The sequence below is a fragment of the Sciurus carolinensis genome, chromosome 12, assembly GCF_902686445.1.
Source record: "Sciurus carolinensis chromosome 12, mSciCar1.2, whole genome shotgun sequence".
Taxonomy (NCBI): Eukaryota; Metazoa; Chordata; class Mammalia; order Rodentia; family Sciuridae; genus Sciurus; species Sciurus carolinensis.
Genome location: NC_062224.1, coordinates 35,544,969 through 35,568,151, shown reverse-complemented (window position 1 = coordinate 35,568,151; position 23,183 = coordinate 35,544,969). Strand labels below are relative to the sequence as shown.

At 34.7% G+C, this 23,183-nt stretch overlaps 1 protein-coding gene across 1 annotated transcript in view; it reads left to right on the top strand.

Annotated features, from left to right (window-relative positions):
- LOC124961223 (protein downstream neighbor of Son-like) overlaps nt 1-23,183 on the top strand; it is a 48,711-nt gene that overhangs the window by 17,687 nt on the left and 7,841 nt on the right. The window contains exon 3 of the mRNA XM_047519910.1: nt 14,563-14,652. Within this exon, the coding sequence (XP_047375866.1) occupies nt 14,563-14,652 (90 nt within the window). The remainder of the gene's footprint in view (nt 1-14,562; nt 14,653-23,183) is intronic.

Genomic DNA, 23,183 nt, shown 5'->3' with positions numbered 1-23,183 from the left:
CCCACAATAAAAAGTAAACAAAAAAACACACACAAAAAAACCCCACTTTCATCACAAATACCTAACAGAGGGATTGGAAACATGAAAGCAGATGATGGACTAGGGACATAGTGGTAGAGTCCTTGACTACAGTGATCCTCAGCACTACCTAAATAAATAAATAAATAAATAAATAAATAAACAAATAAATGTCAATATGAAATAACTTTAATGCTTTTGATGTATATAGGTGTGAGAAAATTTTGGAAGCTCATCAACATGTCTTCAGCAATCTTAAAGGAAATCTTGTCTATTATATTTTTAATAATATAAAATATTTGCTTTGGTTAAAAAATGAGTAATTTTAGGAAATAACATCAAATAACCTTAACTTGTTACTCTTTGTATGATTCCCCAGGTGACATGGAGGAATCATTCTGTATAATTACTTGAATGTATTCTTGTAAATCCTTATCCATGGAAGTGGGCTACACTTACATTCTCAAATAAGGATCCTTAAGGACATTTATGGTTCAAATAATCCCCAGGAGCTTTCCCTCTGTTTCTTAGCATAATAAGCAAAAAATTCATAGTGATAAGATCTCTGAGATAATAAACCAAGCTGAGCACAGGACTACACATTCCCTTTCATCTCCTCTCTCTAACTACCACTTTTTAAAATCTTTACTCTTTCCTCAGAAAATGATCTATAGGTAAAAGAAGGTAAATGTAAAATGTATTGAATAGTTCATTTATTTCCATATTTATTGAGCAATTATCATGTGACAATCACTGATCTAAATATTGGGGGTTATAGGAGGGCACAACCAAAACAATGACAAAAACATCCCTTGCATTCATGGAGTTTCTATATTCAAATAGCTTTTTGTTATCTTGCCTCATGTTCAAAGTATTTTTTTCTATCAAGAATTTGAAGCCAATTGCTCTTACAGTAGCTCTTTTTGCCTTTGGAAGACATAACTATAAGCCAGTGGGGAAGATTGAGTTGGGACAGAGTGAGAATCTGACCTGTGAGGCAGATATGCCCAAGATCCAGCTCCTCTTACAACCACTGGGTGGCCAATACAGATTAAGAGATGGGACCCTGGCCTTGGTATTCCAACATCTTAAAATCATTGGTCATAATCTTGGACAAGGCAATTCCAGGTAGGTAAGAGCAGTTTCCTCAAGAGTAAAGCACTTGGTGGTTACAAGGTCTGGAGATGAACACCTTCAACCAGAGAAGACCTGGTTGAAGTACCACAGCATATGCTGCCTCAGTCTCAAAAGTAGGAGAAATATACTTCAAATACATATCCTGTATGTTAGTAATCCAATGGAGCATCCATATCTGTATACCTTTTTATTTACTGACTGCTGCATAAATTAGAAGAAGTAATCTATTCCTTAGGATTTGAAGGCTATTTATCAAATATTTTGCATGTTCTCTAACAAATTTTAATTTTTAAAGAATAATATTTCATCTGGAAATGGAATAATTTTAACTCAATTGAAATTTCCATTCTATTTCCTAGACCAGCTCTATGCTTAGGTTACATTCTGTGAGAAGTGGGATAAGAGAATATCTTATTTTCTTTAAAATATAATACACATACCAAATATTAAAACATATCCTTGAATTAACACTAATTAATCAGTAAAAGGGGGAAAGAAGGATGACAATACAAAACAGGTTTTAACATAAATAGAACGTACTTGAAATACTTTTATATTTTGATAATAAAACATACTGATTTTGTAAATTCAGTTTCTTTTTATTCTGTGTTTATAGAAAAATGACTTGATGAGTGTGGGACATAAAAATTCATTGTTATCCAACATCATTCCAATATTTTAGGTATTTTCCATATTTTCTCAGTTACTATAAAACTTATGTTTGTTTCTTTTCTAAGGAATTTTTTTTCATTTTCTATTTTCCTTGTTCTTTTTAGATATACATTGCAGTAGAGTGTATTTTGACATATAGTTCATACATGGAGTGTAACATTCTAATTAGGATCCCATTCTTGTTGTGCATGATGTGAAGTTTCACTGGTGGTGTATTCATATATGATGAAAAAGAGTAAAGTGTTATTTTGGAAAGGCTAGGCATTATTTAAAAGAAATATTCAAGGTGTGTTCTTCATGACTTACTGAGAAGTATTTTTTTTTTTTAATACAATTAGGAAAGAGTTTTTGTTTTGGGTTTTTTTTGTTTGTTGGTTTGTTTCTTTGGTTTTTTGTTTGGTTTGGTGCTGTCGAATGAACCCAAGACCTCAAATATTCTTCACATGCACTCTGCTTCTGAGCTACAGCACAAACCTCATAGGAAGCGATTTTAACTGATTTTTGGTTCTTAATCCTAATTTATTATTTTTCTTTCTGTTATTGTTTCTGATTTCAGCTTTTCCTATCATTTACCCTCAATGGCTTTCCCTCAGTTTGTTCCTTTAGGAACAGCAGCCCATTCACTTCTTTACCAGTGCAGACGACTTACCTGACAGGTGTCCAACTCAGCATAAGCCTAGTCATAGGAAGGCTGTTTGAGACTCTTGAGAGCCTTGCCACCTGTTGAGTATATGTAGGTGAGAGGAATTTCAAAGTATAAACACAAGTGAAAACATACTGGGTTATTTTGTGTGGACTTCTGAAATTCATTTAATCATTGGCTAGTTCTGTGCCATTAGAAAAATTTATTAGGAATGACGTCTACCATACATTTGATTTTTGAAAAATTTGTTCTATATAGTTATTCATGATAGTAGAATGCATTTTGATGCATCATACACAAATGGAGTATAACTTTTCATTCTTCTGATTGTACATGATGTAGGATCATACTGGTCATGTAATCATATATGTACATAGGTTATTAATGTCTGATTCATTCTACTATCCTTCCTGTGCCCATACCACTTCCTTCCTTTTACTCCCCACTGCCTATTCCATAGTACCTCTATTCTTCCCTGGCCCCCATCCCATTATTGTGAATTAGAATCTGCATGTCAGAGAAAGCATTTGGCCTTTTATTTTGGGATTGGTTTGTTTTGCTTTGCATGATAGTCTCAAGCTCTGTTCATTTACTGGAAAATGCCATAATTTTATTGTTCTTTAAGGCTAAGTAATAGTGCATTATGTATATATACCACATTTTCTTTATCCATTCATCTGTTGAAGGGCATCTAGATTGGTTTCATAATTCAGCTATTGTGAGTTGAGCTGCTATAAACATTGATGTGACTGTGTCACTGTAGTATGCTATTTTTAAGTTCTTTGGATATAAACTGGGGATGGGATAGCTGGGTCAAATGGTAGTTCCATTCCAAGTTTTCTGAGAAATCTCCATATTGCTTTCCATAGTGATCTCAACAATTTGCATTCCCACCAGCAGTGTATGTAATTTTGTACTATTTTGTATATTTGTACTTTTGCCTCATATCCTCATCATTTGTTGTTGATTGAATTCTTGATAATTGCCATTCTGACTGGAGCAAGATGAAATCTTAGGGTACTTTTGATTTGCATTTCTCTAATTGCTAGAGATGTTGAAAATGTTTTCATAAATTTGTTGAGCAAATGTATTTCTTCTTCTGTGAAGTGTCTGTTCAGTTCATAGCCCATTTTTGAGTGGGTTATATGGTTTTTTTGGTATTGAGTTTTATGAATTCTTTATATAACCTGGAGATTAATGCAGTGTCTGAGGTGCATGTGATAAAGATTTTCTCCCTTGCTATAGACAATCATGTTAACAATCATGTTATTGATTGTTTTCTTTGCTGTAAAAAACTTTTTAGTTTGATTCCATCCCATTTATTGCTTCTTGATTTAACTTCCTGCACTTTAGGGGTCTTGTTAAGGAAGTCTGTTCCTAAGTCAACATGGAGAAGATTTGGGCCTACTTTTTCTTCTATTGATTATTTTTCTCAGAAGATTCATTGTTGGAGTGTAAGACAATTAATTATTTTTGTGTGTTTATCTTGTATCCTGATACTTTGATGAATTTGTTTATGAGATAGAAATCTGTTACATCTTTTTTTTGGGGGGGGCAGGTATTCTAGGTGTAGAATCTTATCAGCAAACAGAGATTACTTGACTTCTTTTTTCCCTATTTCTTTTCCTTTAATTTTCTTCTCTTCCCTGATTTCTCTGGTAGAGTTTCAAACACTGTGTTGAATATAAATAAAAGACCTTTTTTGGTTCTGAGTTTATAGGAAATGAGTTCAGTTTTTTCTTCATTGGTAAGATCTTGGCTTTTGGTCTGTCATATATCCATATCTTTTTAGGCATGTATTAAGATGATCATGTGATTTTTGTCCTTGATTTTATTTATGTGATAAATTACATTTGTTGATTTACTTATATACTACCAACCTTGAATTCCTATGATGATTACAACTTGATCATGATGTACAATCTTCTTAATGTTTTTAAATGTGGCTTACTAATATTTTATTATGAAATTTTGTATCTATGTTCATAAGTAATATGGGTCTGTTGTTTTCTTGACATACCTTTATCTTATTTTGCTAGCTACACAGAATGAGTTTGGAAGTTTTCCCTCTTTTTCTATTTCATGCAGTAATTTAAGAAAGATTGGTGTTAGCTTTTCTTTAAAGAAAAGAGCTACTAGAGCTACCTACTAGAGCTAGTAGCTACCTACTAGAGCTCAGCTCAATATCCATTTAGTCCTGGGCTTTTCTTCGTTGGAAGGCGTTTTTTTTTTTTTTTTTCTGCTTTATTATCATGGCTTTATACTCGTCTGTTTAGTTTTTCTACATCCTCATGGTTCAATTTTAATTGGCTGTATGTGCCTAGAAATTTGTCAGTAGCTTTCCAATTTCTGGAATATAAGTATTCAAAAAGTTCATAATGATCCTCTGACTTTCACACATGTGTGCAGTGATATCTCCTTATACATCTCTAATTTTTATTGATTTGGGTCTTATCTCACTCTTTTAGTTAATGTAGCTATGAATTTGTTGATATTGTTTATCTTTTAAAAGAAAAAGTGTTGCACTGATTCTTTGCATTGGTTATTTTATTCTCCATTCCATTAATTTCAACAATGATCTTAATTATTTTCTTTCTTCTGGTTTTGGAATTAATTTGTTCCAGCTTTTCTAAGACCTTGAGATATAACATTAGGTTGTTTATTTGAGGTTTTTTTTTTTTTTTTTTTTTTTTTTTAATGTGGACACTTGATGCTATCAACTTTCCTCTTACGTCCTCCTTCATTTGATGCTATCAACTTTACTTTTACTTTCTCCTTCATAGTGGTCCACAGATTTTGGAATGTGGTACCACTGTTCTTATTTGATTCTAGGCCTTTTTTTTTTTTTTTTTTTTTTCTTTAATTTTCTCTCTTATTTCTTCTGTGGTCCATTTTTCATGCAAAAGAGCATTGTTTAGTGTCCATGTGTTTATGTGGTGTTTATAAGTTTTCTTCCTATTGATTCCTAATTTCAGTCCATTATGAACTAATGAGATATGTCAGATAATATCTTTTTTTTTTTTTTTTTTTTTTTTTTTGCATTTGCTAAGACTTGCTCTGCATTCTAAAACATTTCCTATTTTGGAAAAGGTTCTGTGAATTGCTAGAAGACAGTGTATTTGGCTGTTGTTGAGTGAAATATTCTAAAGATGTCTGTTAGGTCAATTTGATTTATGGTATTATTTAAGTCAGAACTGTCTTTATTGATGACCTGTCTTTATTGGATGACCTATCTCTTGTTGAGATGGGTGTGTTGAAGTCACAAAATATTATTGTCTCATGATTAAAGTCAAGAAGTGCCTTTTTTTATGTAATTAGGTTTACTGATATTTGTAGCATAAATGTTTACCATCATGATATCTTCTTGTTGGCTTCTTCCTATTAACAATATGTACTGGCATTCCTTGTCTCTTAGGATTAACTTTTGGCTGAAATCTGCTTTGTCAGATTGTTTTTGAACTCTATGGAATATCATTTCCATTCTTTTATTTAGTCTATTAATAGCTGCATGAGTCTCTTAAAAAATAAATATAACTGGATCTTATAGTTTAATCAATTCTGCTCTTCTGTTTATTTTAAGTGGAGAGTTGAGACTCTTTACATTCAGAATTATGGGAAGAAGATGTTTTATTATTTCCATTTTGGTTTGTTTTTTTGATTAATTTATTTGTTTAATTGCTTAACTGTTTAATTTCTATTTGTTTAATTGCTTTTCTGGAGCTTCAGTAAGATTTCTGGGGCATATTTTTGAGTTCTTTGTGTAGTATTTCTTTAAAGTGTTTTCTGTAATGTAGGCTTAGTGTTCAAGAAGACTTTTAGTTTATTCTTATCATGAGAAGTTTTTATTTCTCCTTCAATTATGAACAATGAATTTTCTGGCTAAAATTCCTTTCAGAGCTGTGATTATCTCATTACAAGACCTCCTGGGTTTTAGAATCTTGAGTTGAGAAGTCTATTAGTGATACATTCAGATGAATTTTTAAATTTAATTTCTTGTGTTTTTATATCTAGGAGTTCTTATTGGTTTCTTTTCAGAATTTGTATTTCTTTAGTCACATGGTCTTTCATTTCCTATAATTGCTCTTATTTCATTCCTTAATTTATTCTTAGATAATTTTTAGCTCATTAATCATTTTAATAATCATATTTTTGTAATATTTCAATGGAATTTAATTCTCTTCCTTTTCTGTGTATTTCTTTATTGGAGAATTATACCTTTTGGGGGGAGGGTGCTTGTTTGCCCATTTCCTCTTGTATTCAGAGATATTGGATTTATGCATCTGTTGAGATGGATTTGTCTTTTTCTTTTGTGAGAATATCCTTTGGTCTGTAGTTGTTTCTTTTATAATTAGTCTTGCGTTGTTGGTGTCTGAGTTTCAGCATGTTGGCTCAATGTAAACCAAATATTAATTTCAACTGCCAATGCCCCTCAATTTACTGCTGCATGTTTTAGTCAGTTTTTTTTTTTTTACTGCTATGATTAAAAAATCCAACCAGAACAATCTTAGAGGAGGGAAAGTCTCTTTGAGGGCTCACAGTTTCAGAGGTCTCAGTTCATAGATTGCTCCATCTCTCCAGGCTCAAGTGGGGCAGAACAACATGGCAGAAGAGTGTGGCAGAGGGAAGCAGCTCACTTGATGATCAGAAAGCAGAAAGAGAGAGACTCCACTTGCCAAATACAAATGTATATCCCAAAGTCACACCCCCAATGCCCACTGCCTCCAGCCATACCCCGCCTGCCTCCATTTACCACTCAGTTAATACCATCAGGGGTTTAATTCACTGATTGGGTTAAGGCTCTCACAACCCAGTCATTTTCCCTCTGAACCCTCTTGCATTATCTCACACTTGAGCTTTTGGGGGATACCTGCATCCAAACCATAACACTACAGAATTGTTGATTCAGTTCATTCTTATAAATCTGCTGTAACTTTGTGGATTTTTTGAACTTTCTTTTTGGAAACTTTCTCTGGTTTTGCTGTAGGATTAGATGTCTAAGAGTGGGACTTGATTTCATTCCCACTTGTGACCTAGTCACTATTTGAATTTTTTGTCTTCCCTATGCTAGGTGGTAATGTATTATTGAAGTATGAGTGGAGTTAGCTTGTGTGTGGTGGAAGATCCATTGTAATTTTGGTGCATTGTGGGTGTAGTGTAACCATGGAGTCTGTACCCTGTGATCTTGTAGTGTATCATTTTCAAGCCCCTCCCAGAAAAGGGGGAAACAAGTACAGCAACAACTGAAGTGATCAATATACATTTGAAATTTGTGCACTGCCTACTATGACATGCACACCATTGACTACTGCAAAAGGAGAACTCATGGGGTCAACATTTAACAATAGCAATGATGATAAATAGCTGTGAACTGGATGAAACATTAAACAGTGCAGGTCAATTATGCCTTCTCCAGTACTGATAACTGCAACAACAGGAATGGTGAGCATAGTAATTATGTAAGCTGTGTATTAAAGCCAGTAAAATTACAGTTCATTTAGAGGACAGGAAATGAAGTAAGATGGTAAAAAATGTTTAAAATGTGAATAGAGGTAAAGTGAAGAATTAGTCAGAAATGGCTATAAATAAGGTGAAGGAAAATAATGACTAAATAAAGTGAGAGAGAAAGAAAGGAGGAGGAGGAGATTGCCAGTGTTACTATCAAGAAACAGGAGAGAATTTGGCATCACAGCGGCTATGGTCACTGCAATAGTGGTTTCTGCAACAGCAGCACTAGCAACTGCCATACCTACAGCAACAGCAGTCAATCACTTGGCCGAAAATACAGCTGCAGCCTTACAGACTAAAGAGACCCTAAACCAACATCTAACAGCAGGCTTACTCCTTGTAAATCAAAGAGTGGACTTACTACAAGAACAAGTGGATATCTTGCAAGAACTTTTGGGACTGGGATGTGTTTATCCTTTAAGAGCAGTGTGTGTCACCTCTATTGCTTATAATAACCTTAGCTCTGTGGTTATATTATCTAAAAATCTCTCTGTCTACCTTACTGGTAATTGGTCATCTACGTTTGATACTCAGAGTCAATGCCACCAGGGTTCAATTACATCGGTATCTGAGATGTTCTCTTTGTTATCTAAAGCCCTGGGATTGACAAAACAGTGGGCTGGAACAGTAGCTGTTCTGATTATTATCTGCTTAGGGATAGCCTATGTTATACGCAGCCAAATCAGAGCTCACCAAGATGCCCGCTGTCATCATCGATGGGCTATAGTACAGACTTTGACAGCCATTGAGACAGGCACATCCCCTCAAGTATGGCTAAGCATGCTGGACCAGTAGTCAAAGACGGGTAAGATCCGTGGAAATGCATACCAACCTAAGACAGGGTTCTGACGCCTGGAGGTCAGAATTCCAATGACGGGTAAGGGTGTAATTTGCCATGGACAACCTAAGACAGGCATGGTCCCAAGTCATCTTTTCTTTATTTAAAGAATAAGGGGGAGATGTCAGGGGCGGGCTCTGAGGGCCCCAGAACCGCACCCTGGCCTGATCTCTAAGATGGCGCCTGTCAGCTTGCCAGACATAGCTGCACTCATAAACAAGTTTTAGGAAGTAACTCTGGTTGGCTGTTGTACATGAGGCGATCCTGGTATCTGCCTGGAGACTGTTCCTTGATAGGCTGACTTTCCTGGTAGTCTACTCTCTGATAGGCTGATGTTCTCAATATAAGTCGGAGACTTGTGGAATAAACCCCTTTTGGTTCCTGTGATCAAGAAAAGCATACGCGTTGTGATTGCCCACCGCCTGCGGGCGGTGGGCGGTCATAGGAGATGATGATGATTCGGCTATTGAAAGAGGAAGAGAAATGAGAAGGAGTAATAAGTAATAAGAAAAACAAAAACAAGGGCCAAAACAAACAAAAAATCAAACTGAAACATAAACAAAAATGCTTACCCTCTAAAGTCCAAATAAGGCCAAAAAACAAAACAAAACAAAACAAAACAAACAAAAAAACCCAACCAAACAGATGAGGAAAGAAAGAGAAAAATAAAAAAAGGAAGAAAGAAAAGTGATAAAACAAAGAAAAAATGAATATATGTGTGTGTGTGCGTGTGTGTGCGTGTGTCCATGAATCGATCCACATAGCTAGGATACCCACACATTTAAACTCATACTCAATGGAAAAAGGAAAAAACTAGGATGTACTGATTAGGTGAATAAGAAAATCTTAATGAAAAATGAAGAGGTTGTGCTGAGGTGATCAAACTGTTGACAAACATTGATATCATACTGTCAGTTTCTTCTTGGACCATGTAACTCTAAGAAAGAGCAAGGACTGGACATTGTTTGAGTTGCTCACAAAGCTGTCAACTGGAGTGGCTTGCAACTGTAACTGGTTATATTGGCTCTCAGCTTTCCTTCATATCAGTTTAGGTTAAATTAGAATGGGAAGTGCTGACAATCAGAGTTTTGTCCAGTAAAACTAGGTAGATGCCCTTCCAAGACAGGTTTAATGCAGAGTTCTAAATGTGAAGTTCATGCAACTGGTTTTCATTTCTGACTGACCTTCTAATCTTTGTCAGGAAGTGTCTGTTCTAGAGAGAATAGCTTCACCGACCTCATTGCCAGGCAGAAACTGATCTTCTGAGTGTCTGGTTGGTGGAGAGGGGAATACAGTCCTAAGCGTTCCATTCTTGGAACAATTTTTTATTCTCATACTATCTGTAGCCCACAAATATGGTCATCCCATGATCAGACCTCAAGCACAAACTTGCCTGCCTATCCAACTTGAGGGATGTTTCCCACTAATTTTGCAAACCACCAAACCCAAAGGGAAAGTGAGTAGCACTCCACTCTGTATATCTGAACTAAGTCTCCTGGTCACAATTCCTTTGTGTCTGCCTCAGTTATGTCCAGTCAAAAGAACTTTAGATCTCATGGAAGGGGCATGGAGGGATAATTGGAAAATGCCTGATGTATACATCCTGTCTCCCACTGACAGAAAGCCACACGGGGAAAAAAAAAAAACGAAAAGCCATAATGTGGCTTCCCCAAGATGGTGTCCCATGTCAGCTCTCAGCTCTCTGACCAAGAAGTGTGGAGCATCCCTCACACATCAGCTCGTTGCACTGCCTCTGAGTCACTCAAGTTCAGACTGCCTTGCTATTCTGTGGGTTCCCTGTGCTAGATTTTCTTCACAAATTCAGTCTTTATTTCTACTTGGATTTTCCATTTCCTCTGTAGTGGACCAGTACCCATTTTTGCCTGGATCACAAGGTATTCTTTCTTATCCTATTTTCAAATTGTCTACAATTCTGTCTTTATGATTCTGACTTTGAGATTTGGTAGACTATACCTGTCACCCAGCTCAGTGAGAAGCATTATTCCCATGGCTTAAATCCCAAGACATAGAACAACTGGAAATTTTATCTTTCCTCTACTTTATCATTGTCTTACTACTGTGCCTCACTTGCTAACACTTTTGCCCTTTTCCTGTGGAACTTTTAACACTGGCACACAAAAAATGAATAATATGATAGGCATAAACCCAAATAATCATACCAGAGCAGGATTTTGAAAAGGTTAGCATCTTACATCTCTTTCTAATCTTAATTTTAAAGACACCTTTATTTACAGAAGTTGTGGACCAAGAAGAAAATATTTTCATTCGAGTATTACAGACTACTAATAATATCCATGACTCGCCATTTATTTTTCAGAGATTTATTTGGCCTTTCAGTTGTTATCTAATCTTTGTTTTGTTTTCATAGTTATGTATAAAATATTTCCTAGAAAGTTCTGTTAACTTGTGTTAACTTTTTGTCAATCTGACCAAACTATATGAACAGAAGAACTTAGAAAAGGAAAAGGTTATTTAAGGTTCACAGTTTCAGAGGTATCAGTCCATAGATGGGCAGCTCCATTGTTATGGACCCAAGGTAAGGCAAAGCATCATGGCAAAAGGTTGTGGCATACAAGTGCTGATCTGCTCATGGTGACCAGGAAACAGGGGCGAGTGGAGGGGTCACAGGGAAGATGAACCCTCTGGGGCATTATCCCCAGTGACCCACCTCCAGTCATGCCACAACTGCCAACTTCTACCCTCAATCAGTCCATTCAAACTAGGATGCACTGATTAGGTGATAGCGCTCATAATCTCATCATTTTACCTCTGAATATTCCTTCGTTAACACAGAAGTTTTGGGGGATACCTCATATCCAAACAGTAACATGGCTGCTCTAATATTCTTGATAAGCTGTTACATTGTTTACCAGCAGAAAACAAGACAATATTTTGTGAACAGTACTTTGTACCAGGTATTGTTTTGTTTTGTTTGTTTTGTGGGGCACTGGGAATTGAACTCAGGGGCACTCAACCACTGAGCCATATCTCCAGCCCTATTTTGTATTATATTTAGAGACAGGGTCTCACTGAATTGCTTACAGCCTCACCATTGCAGAGGCTGGCTGAACTAGTGATCCTCCTATCTTAGCCTCCGAGCAGCTGGGATTCCAGGTACTGTTTTAGGTACTTATATCCATTTAGTCATTAATTATCACAACTTACGAAGGAGATAGCAGTAAAACAAAGCCCAGAGAAGTTAACTGACTTGTAGCAATACAAGTAATAAATGGTAAAGGTAGAAGTAGAACATGATATAGATAGGTTTCATCTCTCACATTCCTGTCCCCACTTTCTCCTAATATTTTACTTAACTATTGGGAAAGTCAATTGCATCTTTCCATTCCATCCTCTTTTCCATCTAAAATACAAGTTTAGAATTACTGTAGTATTTTAAAAATTCTATTGTTTAATTAATTCATATGCTATAAAAATTGGCATACAAGCTTTTGCTTACTTATATTTCATACCTGTTCCTTCTATATATGGTGTACTTTAGGGCTGTGCACTATTAAACTCTGTTAGTGCCCAGTGCAATGGAATAGACATGGTACCTTGTGCTCTTGTCTCTGTCTTTGTCCCTTTATATCACAATGTCAATGAAGTTGGTAGAGTAATAGTTAATTTCTAGAACTCATTTCCGAAATAAGACAGCAATTCTAAAAATGTATTCTTTATTATCATTCATGGTTGTGAAGCTGCAATAATATTTTCTAATAATGAGAATAAGAAACCTTTTGAACAATCATGCCAAAGCAAAGACTTGTCTTTCTATACTGCTGTGGCCTAAATGTTTATTACTCTCCTCAATTAATATTTTGACAATCCCCAATGTGATTGTATTAAGACATGGGGGTTTGGGGACATGATTACTTCATGAGTAACCCACCTTCATGAATAGGATTAATGAGTTTATAAAAGTGACTTGAAGAAGGTCATTCTTCCCTTCCATCTTGTGAAAACATGGAGAAGAGACTGTCCCTATAAGGAATGGGCCCCTATCATACATGGACTCTGCTGGCATATTGACCTTGGACTTCGCCTCCAGAACTGTAAGCAATAAATTCATTATTCAAATTACCCAATCAAAGGAATTGTGTTACAGATGACAGAAACTGGTACCAAGGAATGGATTGAGGCTGTACCAAATACCCAATACTCCATCTTCTTTTCCATCAAACTTCCTTTCATGTTAACCTTTGGACATTTTGAGGCTCCATAAAAAGAGTAGTTGAATTGAGGATACATTGGGGTTTAGTGGTATATTTTCACAGGTTGCAATTACTGCTTACATAGTAAAGTTACTGCTAGCTTTCCATGGGTATACCAAGGCTTCCACTGGCTGTGTATTATAAAATTCAAGAATAGAGGAATGAATTAAAGATGGAATTTATGATCAAAAGGGATGCAGAATGTAAAGATTTGGAAAATTTTCAATCTGTAAAAAATGAGAAACTACATTCAGGAGAGAACACTAATAGTATATCCAAATGAATCTTTGATAAGGAGATTAGCATGAATAGAAAGAAGCCAGAGATATTCAAGTAAATGGAAGAATGACCCGAAAAGCATTTCATAGATCTTTGGAGCTTCTCCAGCTAGTTACAGACCCAGAATGCCAGAGACTTAGGGTAGAATGATTTAATAGATCCACGTCTTGCAGTTGGACACTCCAACTGTGGTTCAAACAGACCCAAGTATGGCTTTGACTGCCCCTCTAGAGTGCACAATTAACCTGACTATATTCCTTTGGTGTTAACTCTGTGGGCGCACAAAACACATGAACTGTGGAGACAGGATTACCTCAACTTAGATTTCAAAAGATGCCTTGAAGAGCCTTGGAGCCCAGACACAAAAATGTCACAAGGACCATGCCACTGCAGAGAACCTTGACTAGAGCAAAACCCTGTGGAGCTGAAGGAACAGTGCACTACAGAGAACTAACACTCGGGCATTGCCTGGTGGAATCATGGGCTGCACCCATAACCGATAACCTGAGACTGGTAGACACATGGGCACACATTGGAAAGCCATTGGCATCTCTTTAGCCTATCTACATCTCCACAAAGCTATAGAGACCAGATTTCTTATCTACGAGAGCTGCCCTATAAGCTTTGGATCAAGGCTACCTGAAGTCCTGGGGTTCCATCTTCTATCACAGAATTTCTGGAAGGTGGAACATGGGATCAAAGATTATTCTGAGTCTTGAGATTTAATTTTGTTTGCCCTGTTGACTTTTGGGCTTACTTGGGGCCAGTTCTTCCTTTTTATCTTTTCCTTTTGGAATGGGGATGTTTTCTCTGTGCCTGTTCCATCATTGTATTTTGGAAGCACGTAAATTGTTTGAGTCTATAGAAGTAGAGAAATTTGTCTCAAGAGAGTGATACTTTGAATCTCTGTCTTGTATGATTTAGATGATATTTAATTGAGAGTCTAGATTTTAGATTTTGAGTTGATGCTTAGAATTAGTTAAGAAGTGGGAGAGCCAAGTGGATGAAATAGATATAATACTGCATATGAAAAAATAAGTTTGGGGATGACAGAGTGAAATGTAATGATATGAATGCTAATGTACCTCTGAAATTTATATGTACAAATTCTAACCCCCAAGGTGATGGTATTAAGAAGGAGGATTCATGGGAAGTGACTCCTTCATAAGAGCTCTGCTGTCATGAATAGAATTAGTGCCCTTATAAAAGAAACCTATTCACTTTTCTTGTGAGATTAGAATGAGAAGAGGGCTGTCTATGAGGAAGTGGACACTTATCAACAACAAATAAGCCAGTGCATTCATTTTGGACCAACCTGTCTTCAAACTGTGAGTGCCAAATTTATGTTGTTTATATATTACTCAGTCCAAGACATTTGTTATAGCAGCCAGAACAGAATGATATACACTCTTAAAAGATGTTAGAGGTTATAGTCTGTTATAAAAATTTTAAAATGGAAAATTATGAAAATGTTTCAAGTAGATATTTAGAGCATGCTGCTTTCCTAAATTTTATGTTTGTATGCCTTCATAAATTTGTAGTTTGTTATTTCTTTTTTACATTTTAAATACATACTAACTTTCATATCTGCTTTGGCATCCTTATTCTGGTTTTTGTTTTTTTCTTTCTTTGATCCTCCTGTAGATTGGGGACTATTATGTTTAAGTTTTCTGGGAGGATCAGCACATGCTTATGTACTTGTTTTATAACATGTGCCATATATAGAATAATCATTTTTTTATTCCTTATATTCAATTTAAAATATTACTTAGTGAAATAATGGTGTTTTTTAGCTGACAGTTTAAGGCAGAATCTATAATAAAATCTTTCAATGTGAATCTTTAGCATCTTTCCCCCAATTAATAAAAACCCTATCCTCTAATTTACTGACAAAATCTGATAATCCTATGACATAATGTTTGGCAGTGAGATTTATGAGATTTGGTAGTGTCTAAAATAATGGCACTATAGAGACAGGTAAAGAAAGAACTCCAAGCATTTGGGACTATGGACTTCATAGTAAATACTTAACAGATCATCTGAGTGTTAGTCTGTTTTTAAAAGACTTCATTTAATCTTATTATCTTTTCCTTGACTTGTCTAATTGAATAGATTTCATATTGGTTCTACATACCATTTCTCCTTACCTAATTCTCTCCCAGGATTCTTTATACCTTTGAGTTTGCATGTAGATTCATGGTGGTTCATTGAGCATATGTCAGATCTTGTGCATAATTTTAACTTTATTATTTTATTAAAAAATAAGTGGAATGTGGCATGGCTCAGTGGGAGAGCACTTATCTAGCATTTGAGGGGCACTGGGGTTGAATCCTAAGTTTTGCCCAAAAAGTGAGACTCAGACTCGGATCGCTTATCACTTTTCTCTGGATTATCTGGGGGGACCTTAAGAGTACACCATCATTGTAAGACTAAATCAACTGCAAAGTGAAAATTTCTACATCTGAACCACTGGGCTAATATTACCACATGCTTAATATACCAACCTCTAGACTTGCTCAAGATATACTAAGGTATACTTGCTGATAGTGTGTGTATCCTCTAACATGACTTTTCTGGGTAGGCACAGGAAATAGAGCAAGCTTTCTGATATCATTAATATTGGAAAAAATGAAAAATATAGGACAAATATAAATTGTGTTTTGGAGTTACAAGTATCATCCACCTTCATGTAATGCATGATTCTCTTGATATCATTTTTAATATAAGAGCATTGTCACTGGTAAATCACAGGAGATGGGGAATATAGTAGTCTCTTCCAGCATTTCAATTCGTAATGAGGCAGTAATTTTAAAATGCAATACAAATGCGAGAGAGAGAGAGAGAGAAAGAGAGAGAGGAAAAGGGGTAAAAGAATGAATGATAGGAAGGAAGGAATAAAGGAAGAAACAAGGAAAAACACTTCCCTAATTGAAAATTAAGAAAATTCAATTAATATTTTTATATATTTATCATATTGCATCTCTTCTACCAGTTGTAAGTCCATCCTGTGTTGTGGGGCAGGAACACAGACCTTACTTTTTTAGAGGGGGAGTATCCAAGTCATTTCAAAAGAAGGGCATGAAGGATGGGAAAGATTTTGCAGCCATTTTTCGAAAATATAACCACACACAGTAATAAATTTTAATGAGTATTTGGGGAAATGAGAAGAATTATAATTTAGTTCTGTCAGTCTAGGCATTGAATACACTTTACTTTCTGGAGGGCTTAAAAATGCATATATCCTTTGACAAAATAATTTTAGTGTTTTTTGTTTGATTTTCAATCCTTTTGTTAGTTTGCATTTGTTCTACAGCATAATGGGTTTCATTGTGCCTTATTTATACATGTATGTAAAATATTTTGGTCATTTCCACTACCCCAATAACCCCTACCTAACATACCCCTTCACCCAATTTTTTCTTCTTCTATAATAGTTTCTTTTCTACTTTTATGTCATCTCTTGTTTTCCTTTAGATATCCCATATGAGAAAGGAAAAAAAAAAAAAAACAAAAAAGCTTGTGACAGTTGTTTTTCTGAGTCTGATCTTTTAGTTCCATCTATTTTTCTGCAATTAACATGAGTTTGCTTTTCTTATGGCTGAATAATAATCCACTGTGTATATATACCACATTTCCTTTGTCCGTTCATTTGTTTATGGGCATTTAGGCTGATTCTATACCTTAGTTGTTGTGAATTGTTATAAACATGACTATGTGGGTGTCTCTATAATATGCTGACTTTAATCTTTCAGATATATGCAAGGAGTACTATAACTGGATCTTAAGATAGTTCTATGTCTGGTATTTTGTGGAACCTCTATAATGATTTTGAAAGTGACTGTACTAACTTACACTCCCACCAGCAGTGTTTAGGGGTTTCTTTTTCCTCACATTCTCACCAGCATTTCTTGTTTTTGTGTTCTTGTTGGTAGCTATTCTGACTAAGATGGAATCACAATGTAGTTTTGATTTGTATTTCCCTAATGAGTGAAAATGTTGAACATGTTTTTTGTATAATAACTGGCCATTTGTTCTTCTACTGAGAAGTATCTATTTGGGTTTTTTGCTCATTTATTATTTGGGTTATTTGTTTTTGTTATTTTTTGAGTTTTTTTTTTAAATATATTTTGGATACCAGTCCCCTGTTGCAGGAGTAACTGGCAAAGATACTCTTCCTTTCTGACTCTTCACACTGTTAGTTGTTTTCTTTGCTGTGCAGAAACTTTTAATTTGATACAATTCCATTTGTTGACTCTTGCTGTTATTTCCTGTGCTATAAGATTCCTATTTAGGAAGTTGTTGTCTGATCCTATATCTTGAGGTGTTTCCCTATATTTTCTTCTATCAATTTTAAATTTTCAGGACATACACTTTGGTCTTTATTAGTGATCTAGTTTCAGTCTTCTACATATGGATATTTAGTTTTCTGAGCATCAGTTATTAAAGAGGCCATCTTTCCTCCAATGCATGTTTTTAACATCTTTGTTAAAGATCAGATGGTGGTAGCTATGTGGGTTTATTTTTGTGTCCTGTTTCTAATTCAGTAGTCTAAATGTCTATTTTTATGCCAGTGTGGTACTGGCATAAAAATGTTTGTTTCTATGACTTTACAGTATATTTTGAAATTGAATATTGTGATATCTTCAACATTTGTTTTTGCTTGAAATTGCAAGATTTTTGGTCTTTTGTATTTATATATGAATTTTAGAATTGTTTTCTAGTTCTGTGAAGAATATCATTAGTATTTTGATGTGGATCACATTAAATCTGTAGATTTTATTTGGTAATAATGACCATTTTAACAATATTGCTTCTTTTGATCATGAACGTGGGAAGTTTTTCCATCTTCTAGTGTTTTCATCAATTTCTTTTTATTGTGTTCTGTAATTTCCACAGTAGATGTCTTTCACCTCCTTGGTTAGGTTTATTTCTAGGCATTTTAATTTTATTTTCTTGAAGATATTGTAAATGAAATTGTTTTCTTTCTCAGTGTGTTCATAACTGGTGTATTGGAAAACTATTGACGTATGTTAATTTTGTATCCTGCTATTTTGATAAACTGGGTTATCAGATCTACAACTCTTGGTGGAGTCTTTATGTCTTCTAAGTATAGGATCATATCATCTGCAAATAGGGAGAATTTGGCTTCTTTTCTGTTTGTATCCTTTTTATATCTTTCTCCTGCCTAATTTCTCTGACTAAAATTTCAAGTACTGTGTTGAATAGGACTGGTGAGAGTGGAAATCCCTGTCTTGTTCCTGATTTTAAAGGAAATGCTTTTAAGATTTTTCTCACTCAATATGATTTTGGTTTTGAGTTTGCAATACATAGCCTTTCTCATTTTGAGAAAGCCTAGTTTTCTTCTGGGCTTTTATCATGAAGAGTTGTTGAATATTTTCAACATCTTTTGAAATGATCATGTACTTTTTATCCTGGGTTCTATTTATGTGGTATATTGTGTTTATTGATTTATTTACATTTAAACATCCTAGAATTCCTGGAATGAAGCCAATGTGATGATGATGTTTGATCTTTTCAATGTGTTGTTCAACTTTGGATTCAAATATTATACTAAAATTTTTTGCATCTGTGTTTATCAGGGATATTGGTCTGTAGTTTTCTTTTTGTTGTGTCTTTATCCAGTTTGTGTATCAAGGTGATACTGGCTTTGTAGAATGAATTTGGGAGGGTTCCTTCCCTTTTGATTTCACAGAATGCTTGAGGAATATTGGTGTTATTTTTTAAAGAACCGGTAAGACTCTGCAATTAATCCAACAAGTCCTGGACTTTTCTTTGTTGAGAGACTTTTCAATACTACTTCATTGTCCTTGTTATGCTAGCTTTTAACATGCTAAATCTTAAATAGCCATGCTTGTTTCTATAATCTATAAGTGCTCCAGTTCACCAGTCTGTGAAAAGTTTAACTATGCCCAATAGTATCTGAATTATTACAGCATAAACTTCTAAGCTGTAGGATAATGCTGTGGGTTGAATGTGTCTCTTCTAGATTTTACTTCTGGAATTGAAACTTAATGCCCCATACACTATTATTAAGGGGCATGGTGTTTAGGAGGTGATTAGGTCATGAGGGCTTCTCCCTCAGAAATGGGGTGAAGTCCGTCATAAAAGAGGCTTTATACAACATTTGGTTCTCTTTCGTCCTTCTGTTTTTTCTTATCTGAAGACAGTCCTCACCCTCTCTGCCAAAAAGAGGACACAGCAATAAGGTACCATCTTGGAAGCATTGAAACCAGCCAAATTTTCATCAACACCTGACCTTCTAGCACCTTGATCTTGAACTTACCGTTAGAAAAGAAATGTCTTTGTTAATTACCCAGTCTCAAGTACTTGTCTTGGCAGCACAAATGAACTTAAGACAAATGACTATAGAATTTTGCTCTTTTAAAATGCCTCTGCCTCCACCCATTTTTTTCTGAAAGGTTCTAAATGTGTATCTCAGAGGTAACTACAAGTCAGTCACCCCCAGCTCTCCATCCTGTTTCTGATCATAAATGCATTTAGTGATGCAGACTATGAACACTTGTTAATGTTTGAGGCAGTATGATGAATTGTTGCAGTTATTTTCACTTTGCTTTTCTGAAGTTTCTAAATTTTCCACAGTGATTCACTCAGAAATAGATTATTAAATAAAAATCAGGCTTTTTTCTGTCTAATCGTTTGTCAGTTTGATAATTGGTAATTATCAAAATGATAATTTTGGCCTGCATTTTTTAATTCTGTCAAAGAAGGGCATACATAGAAAGAGAGAGGTGGACAAATTTATAGTCATAAATATATGTGTTATAATTATCATCTAATCATATTTCACATATATGTGACATATCATATTATGTATATAAAAGATTAAACCCAAACCTCATGCATGCTAGGTAAGCACTATACCACTGAGACACATCCCCAGCTCTTTTTATTTTCTTCTAGAGACAGGATCTCCCTAAGTTGCCCAGGCTGGTCTTGAATTTGTGATCCTTCTGCCTCAGTCTTCTGGGATTATAGGCATGCACCATCATGCTGAACAATATATATCTTTAATATAAAAAAATTCCAGACTGATCCCTCTTACTGACCTCTCTGTCCTATTCACTTCAATCCACAGTTCAGGCTACCCAGACTTCAATCCACAATTCAAACTACCTAGCCAGAAAGAACTTTAGAAAATGCAAGTTTGAGTGCATTATTTCCCTATTTAAATTCCTTCATTACTGTTAGCATACAGTATACTTTCCTCATGTAATTTATATTCTCTGGTAGAATTTTGTTTCTGCTTACCTCTTCCCACCTTCCTCTTCCCACTCTCTGCCCCATCCCCATCCAGTATGTATGCTGAACTGCCATCTTTTGGAACTAATCCATGTTTTTAAAATTTCCATACTTCTTCATCCTCTAGATGTACTTCAGTTAGGCAGTAGTACTATAGAAAAGTAATTTTTGTTGCTAACATTTAAAAATTAAGATGTTTTATATTAAAATATCTAGATTTTAAATTTTCCTAAAATTTGGTTCATTAAGTTTGCATTCCCAGTACAGTGAGACAAGCCTAGGATTTATAAATCACAGCAGTGGTCACTGCTTCTGATGGTCCCTATCAGCTCACGTCACATTCCTAGTCCCTCTACACATTGAAGTTTGTGGCCTTGTCCAAAAGTGAGATATATAGCAAAATAATGTATTTATTCTCTCTTTTTGACCAAATGTTTTGACATCATTTAGAAGAAACCTAGCCTTTTCTTGGTTAAAAATGAATTAAATCGGTTTCTCAATTATAACATATTCTGAGGTTCATTAATTACATTTCATGTTTTCTTTAGTCATTCTTTTCTATACTTATACACTTTTAAACTCTGCTTTTCAAAAGAGCACTGTATTATCATGTTTAATAACATTTACATGGTTCTGGCTTCTATTTAATGGATAAGTTCTCAGGAGACAATTGCATATTGTTCATAATGCAATGTTTTTTCCAATAAATTTTTAAGAATCTTTCTCTTTCTTCCATCCCATAGTCTTTTCGCATACCTGTGACTGGCAGTAAGAATGTTTGATATATCAGGTCATTGTGTAAGTTTTGTAATCACTTTTTGGATGAGAACCAAGATTTAAGTGCTATGAAAATAAAGTATATAAGTTTATTCATGGATTATATAAATCCCTTTAGGAAACAACAAAAGGCTAAAATCATACTTCAATGCATGACTAAAGACACCTAAAGCAAGTTATAACAGCTATAGATCAATACTTCTTCTTTTGCAAAACTATCTTTTAAACTTCTCTAAGTCAATATTGAATTTATATGCATTGGTTCAATTTATACTCATTTTTAAATTGAGAAATTCAGCTATATCACAACAGTTAACATTTTAATAAGTACATTTTGTTCTAAAAATCATATCATCAGGGTCACATTTTATTAATTCACGTTGAAATCAATTTATCTATGACCTATTATAAACAAGATCAAATCATAGGCATATGGGTACAAAATTGATGCTGTTCAACTCTAAAGACAAAGAAATCTCTATTGTTCTCTTAATGGCTTTATTTTATAATTTGAGATCTAAAACTATTTTTAAAAATTTTAAGTTTATTGTAGTCTTTATTTACATATGTTTGTTGGGGGGCCATGTGTATACTGATTGAGGTTGATTTTTGAGAAGAATATTTTCATAACTTTTGATACATACATTAGGCAAAATCAACAATAAGAACACAAGAGAAAAAACAATAAAGTTAGTTTCTTGTAGGTTAGTAAAGGAAATTCAGTTTGTTACTTTGAAATTTTGAAGATTATTGACATATTCAGATTTAAAATAAATTGGTAAGGTAGGTAAAAGACAAACCCTCAAACATAAAACTAATTAGAGTTCTCTCTTTAATTTTGTATGCCTACAGCTAAAACTTGAGCTGTACACTCTCATCACTAAAATATGTTTCTCTAAGAGGAGTGACATGATTAGTTGTTTATTTTAGAAAGACCACTGTTTTTTCAGAAGGGAGGTGACCCAGACTAGAAACAATGCATAGATTCAACTTTTTTTTTTTCAGAAGGGAGGTGACCCAGACTAGAAACAATGCATAGATTCATAAGGTAATGTAGGCCAGAAATATCTTTAGATTGGACAATGGACTATTTGGTAATGAGAGAAAAATTTAAAAGTATCTGGAAATTACAACACACACGCACACAAACACGCACACACACATACAAACACACAACTCAAAATTCATTGAGTTTTGACATAAGAGCTAAAACAATATAAATTTCAAATGAGAAAATGTAGCAAATCTACATAACATTAGATTAGGCATAGTTTTCTTAGACATGACACCAAAACCACACTCAAAAAAGAAAAAAGTAGATAAATTACACCATCAATTTTTTAAAATTTAGGCTTTACTGAAAGTAAAAAGACAACCCATAGAATGGAAGCCAGTATTTCAAAACATGTATAACAGGTCAAATTATTTAATTTTAGAATGGTCAAATGGTCAAAGGATCTGCTTTTACATTTCTTCAAAGGTATACAATAATCAATAAGCACATGAAAACATGTTGAATAAATTAACCACCAAAGAAACACAATTGATTTACGTGTGTTAATTTTATTTCCTGCTACCTTACTAAATTCATTTATGAGTTCTAGAAGTTTTCTGGTGCAATTATTTTGTTTCTACATATAGAATCATGTCATCAGCAAGTAGGGATAGTTTGAGCTCTTCCTTTCATATTGATATCCCTGTAATTTCTCTCTTTTGCCTAATTGTTCTGGGCTTGACAGGCTTATATTTTGGGTCAAATTTGGGGTTTCAGAACTTTGCTCCCTAGTTGCCAGCCGCCATG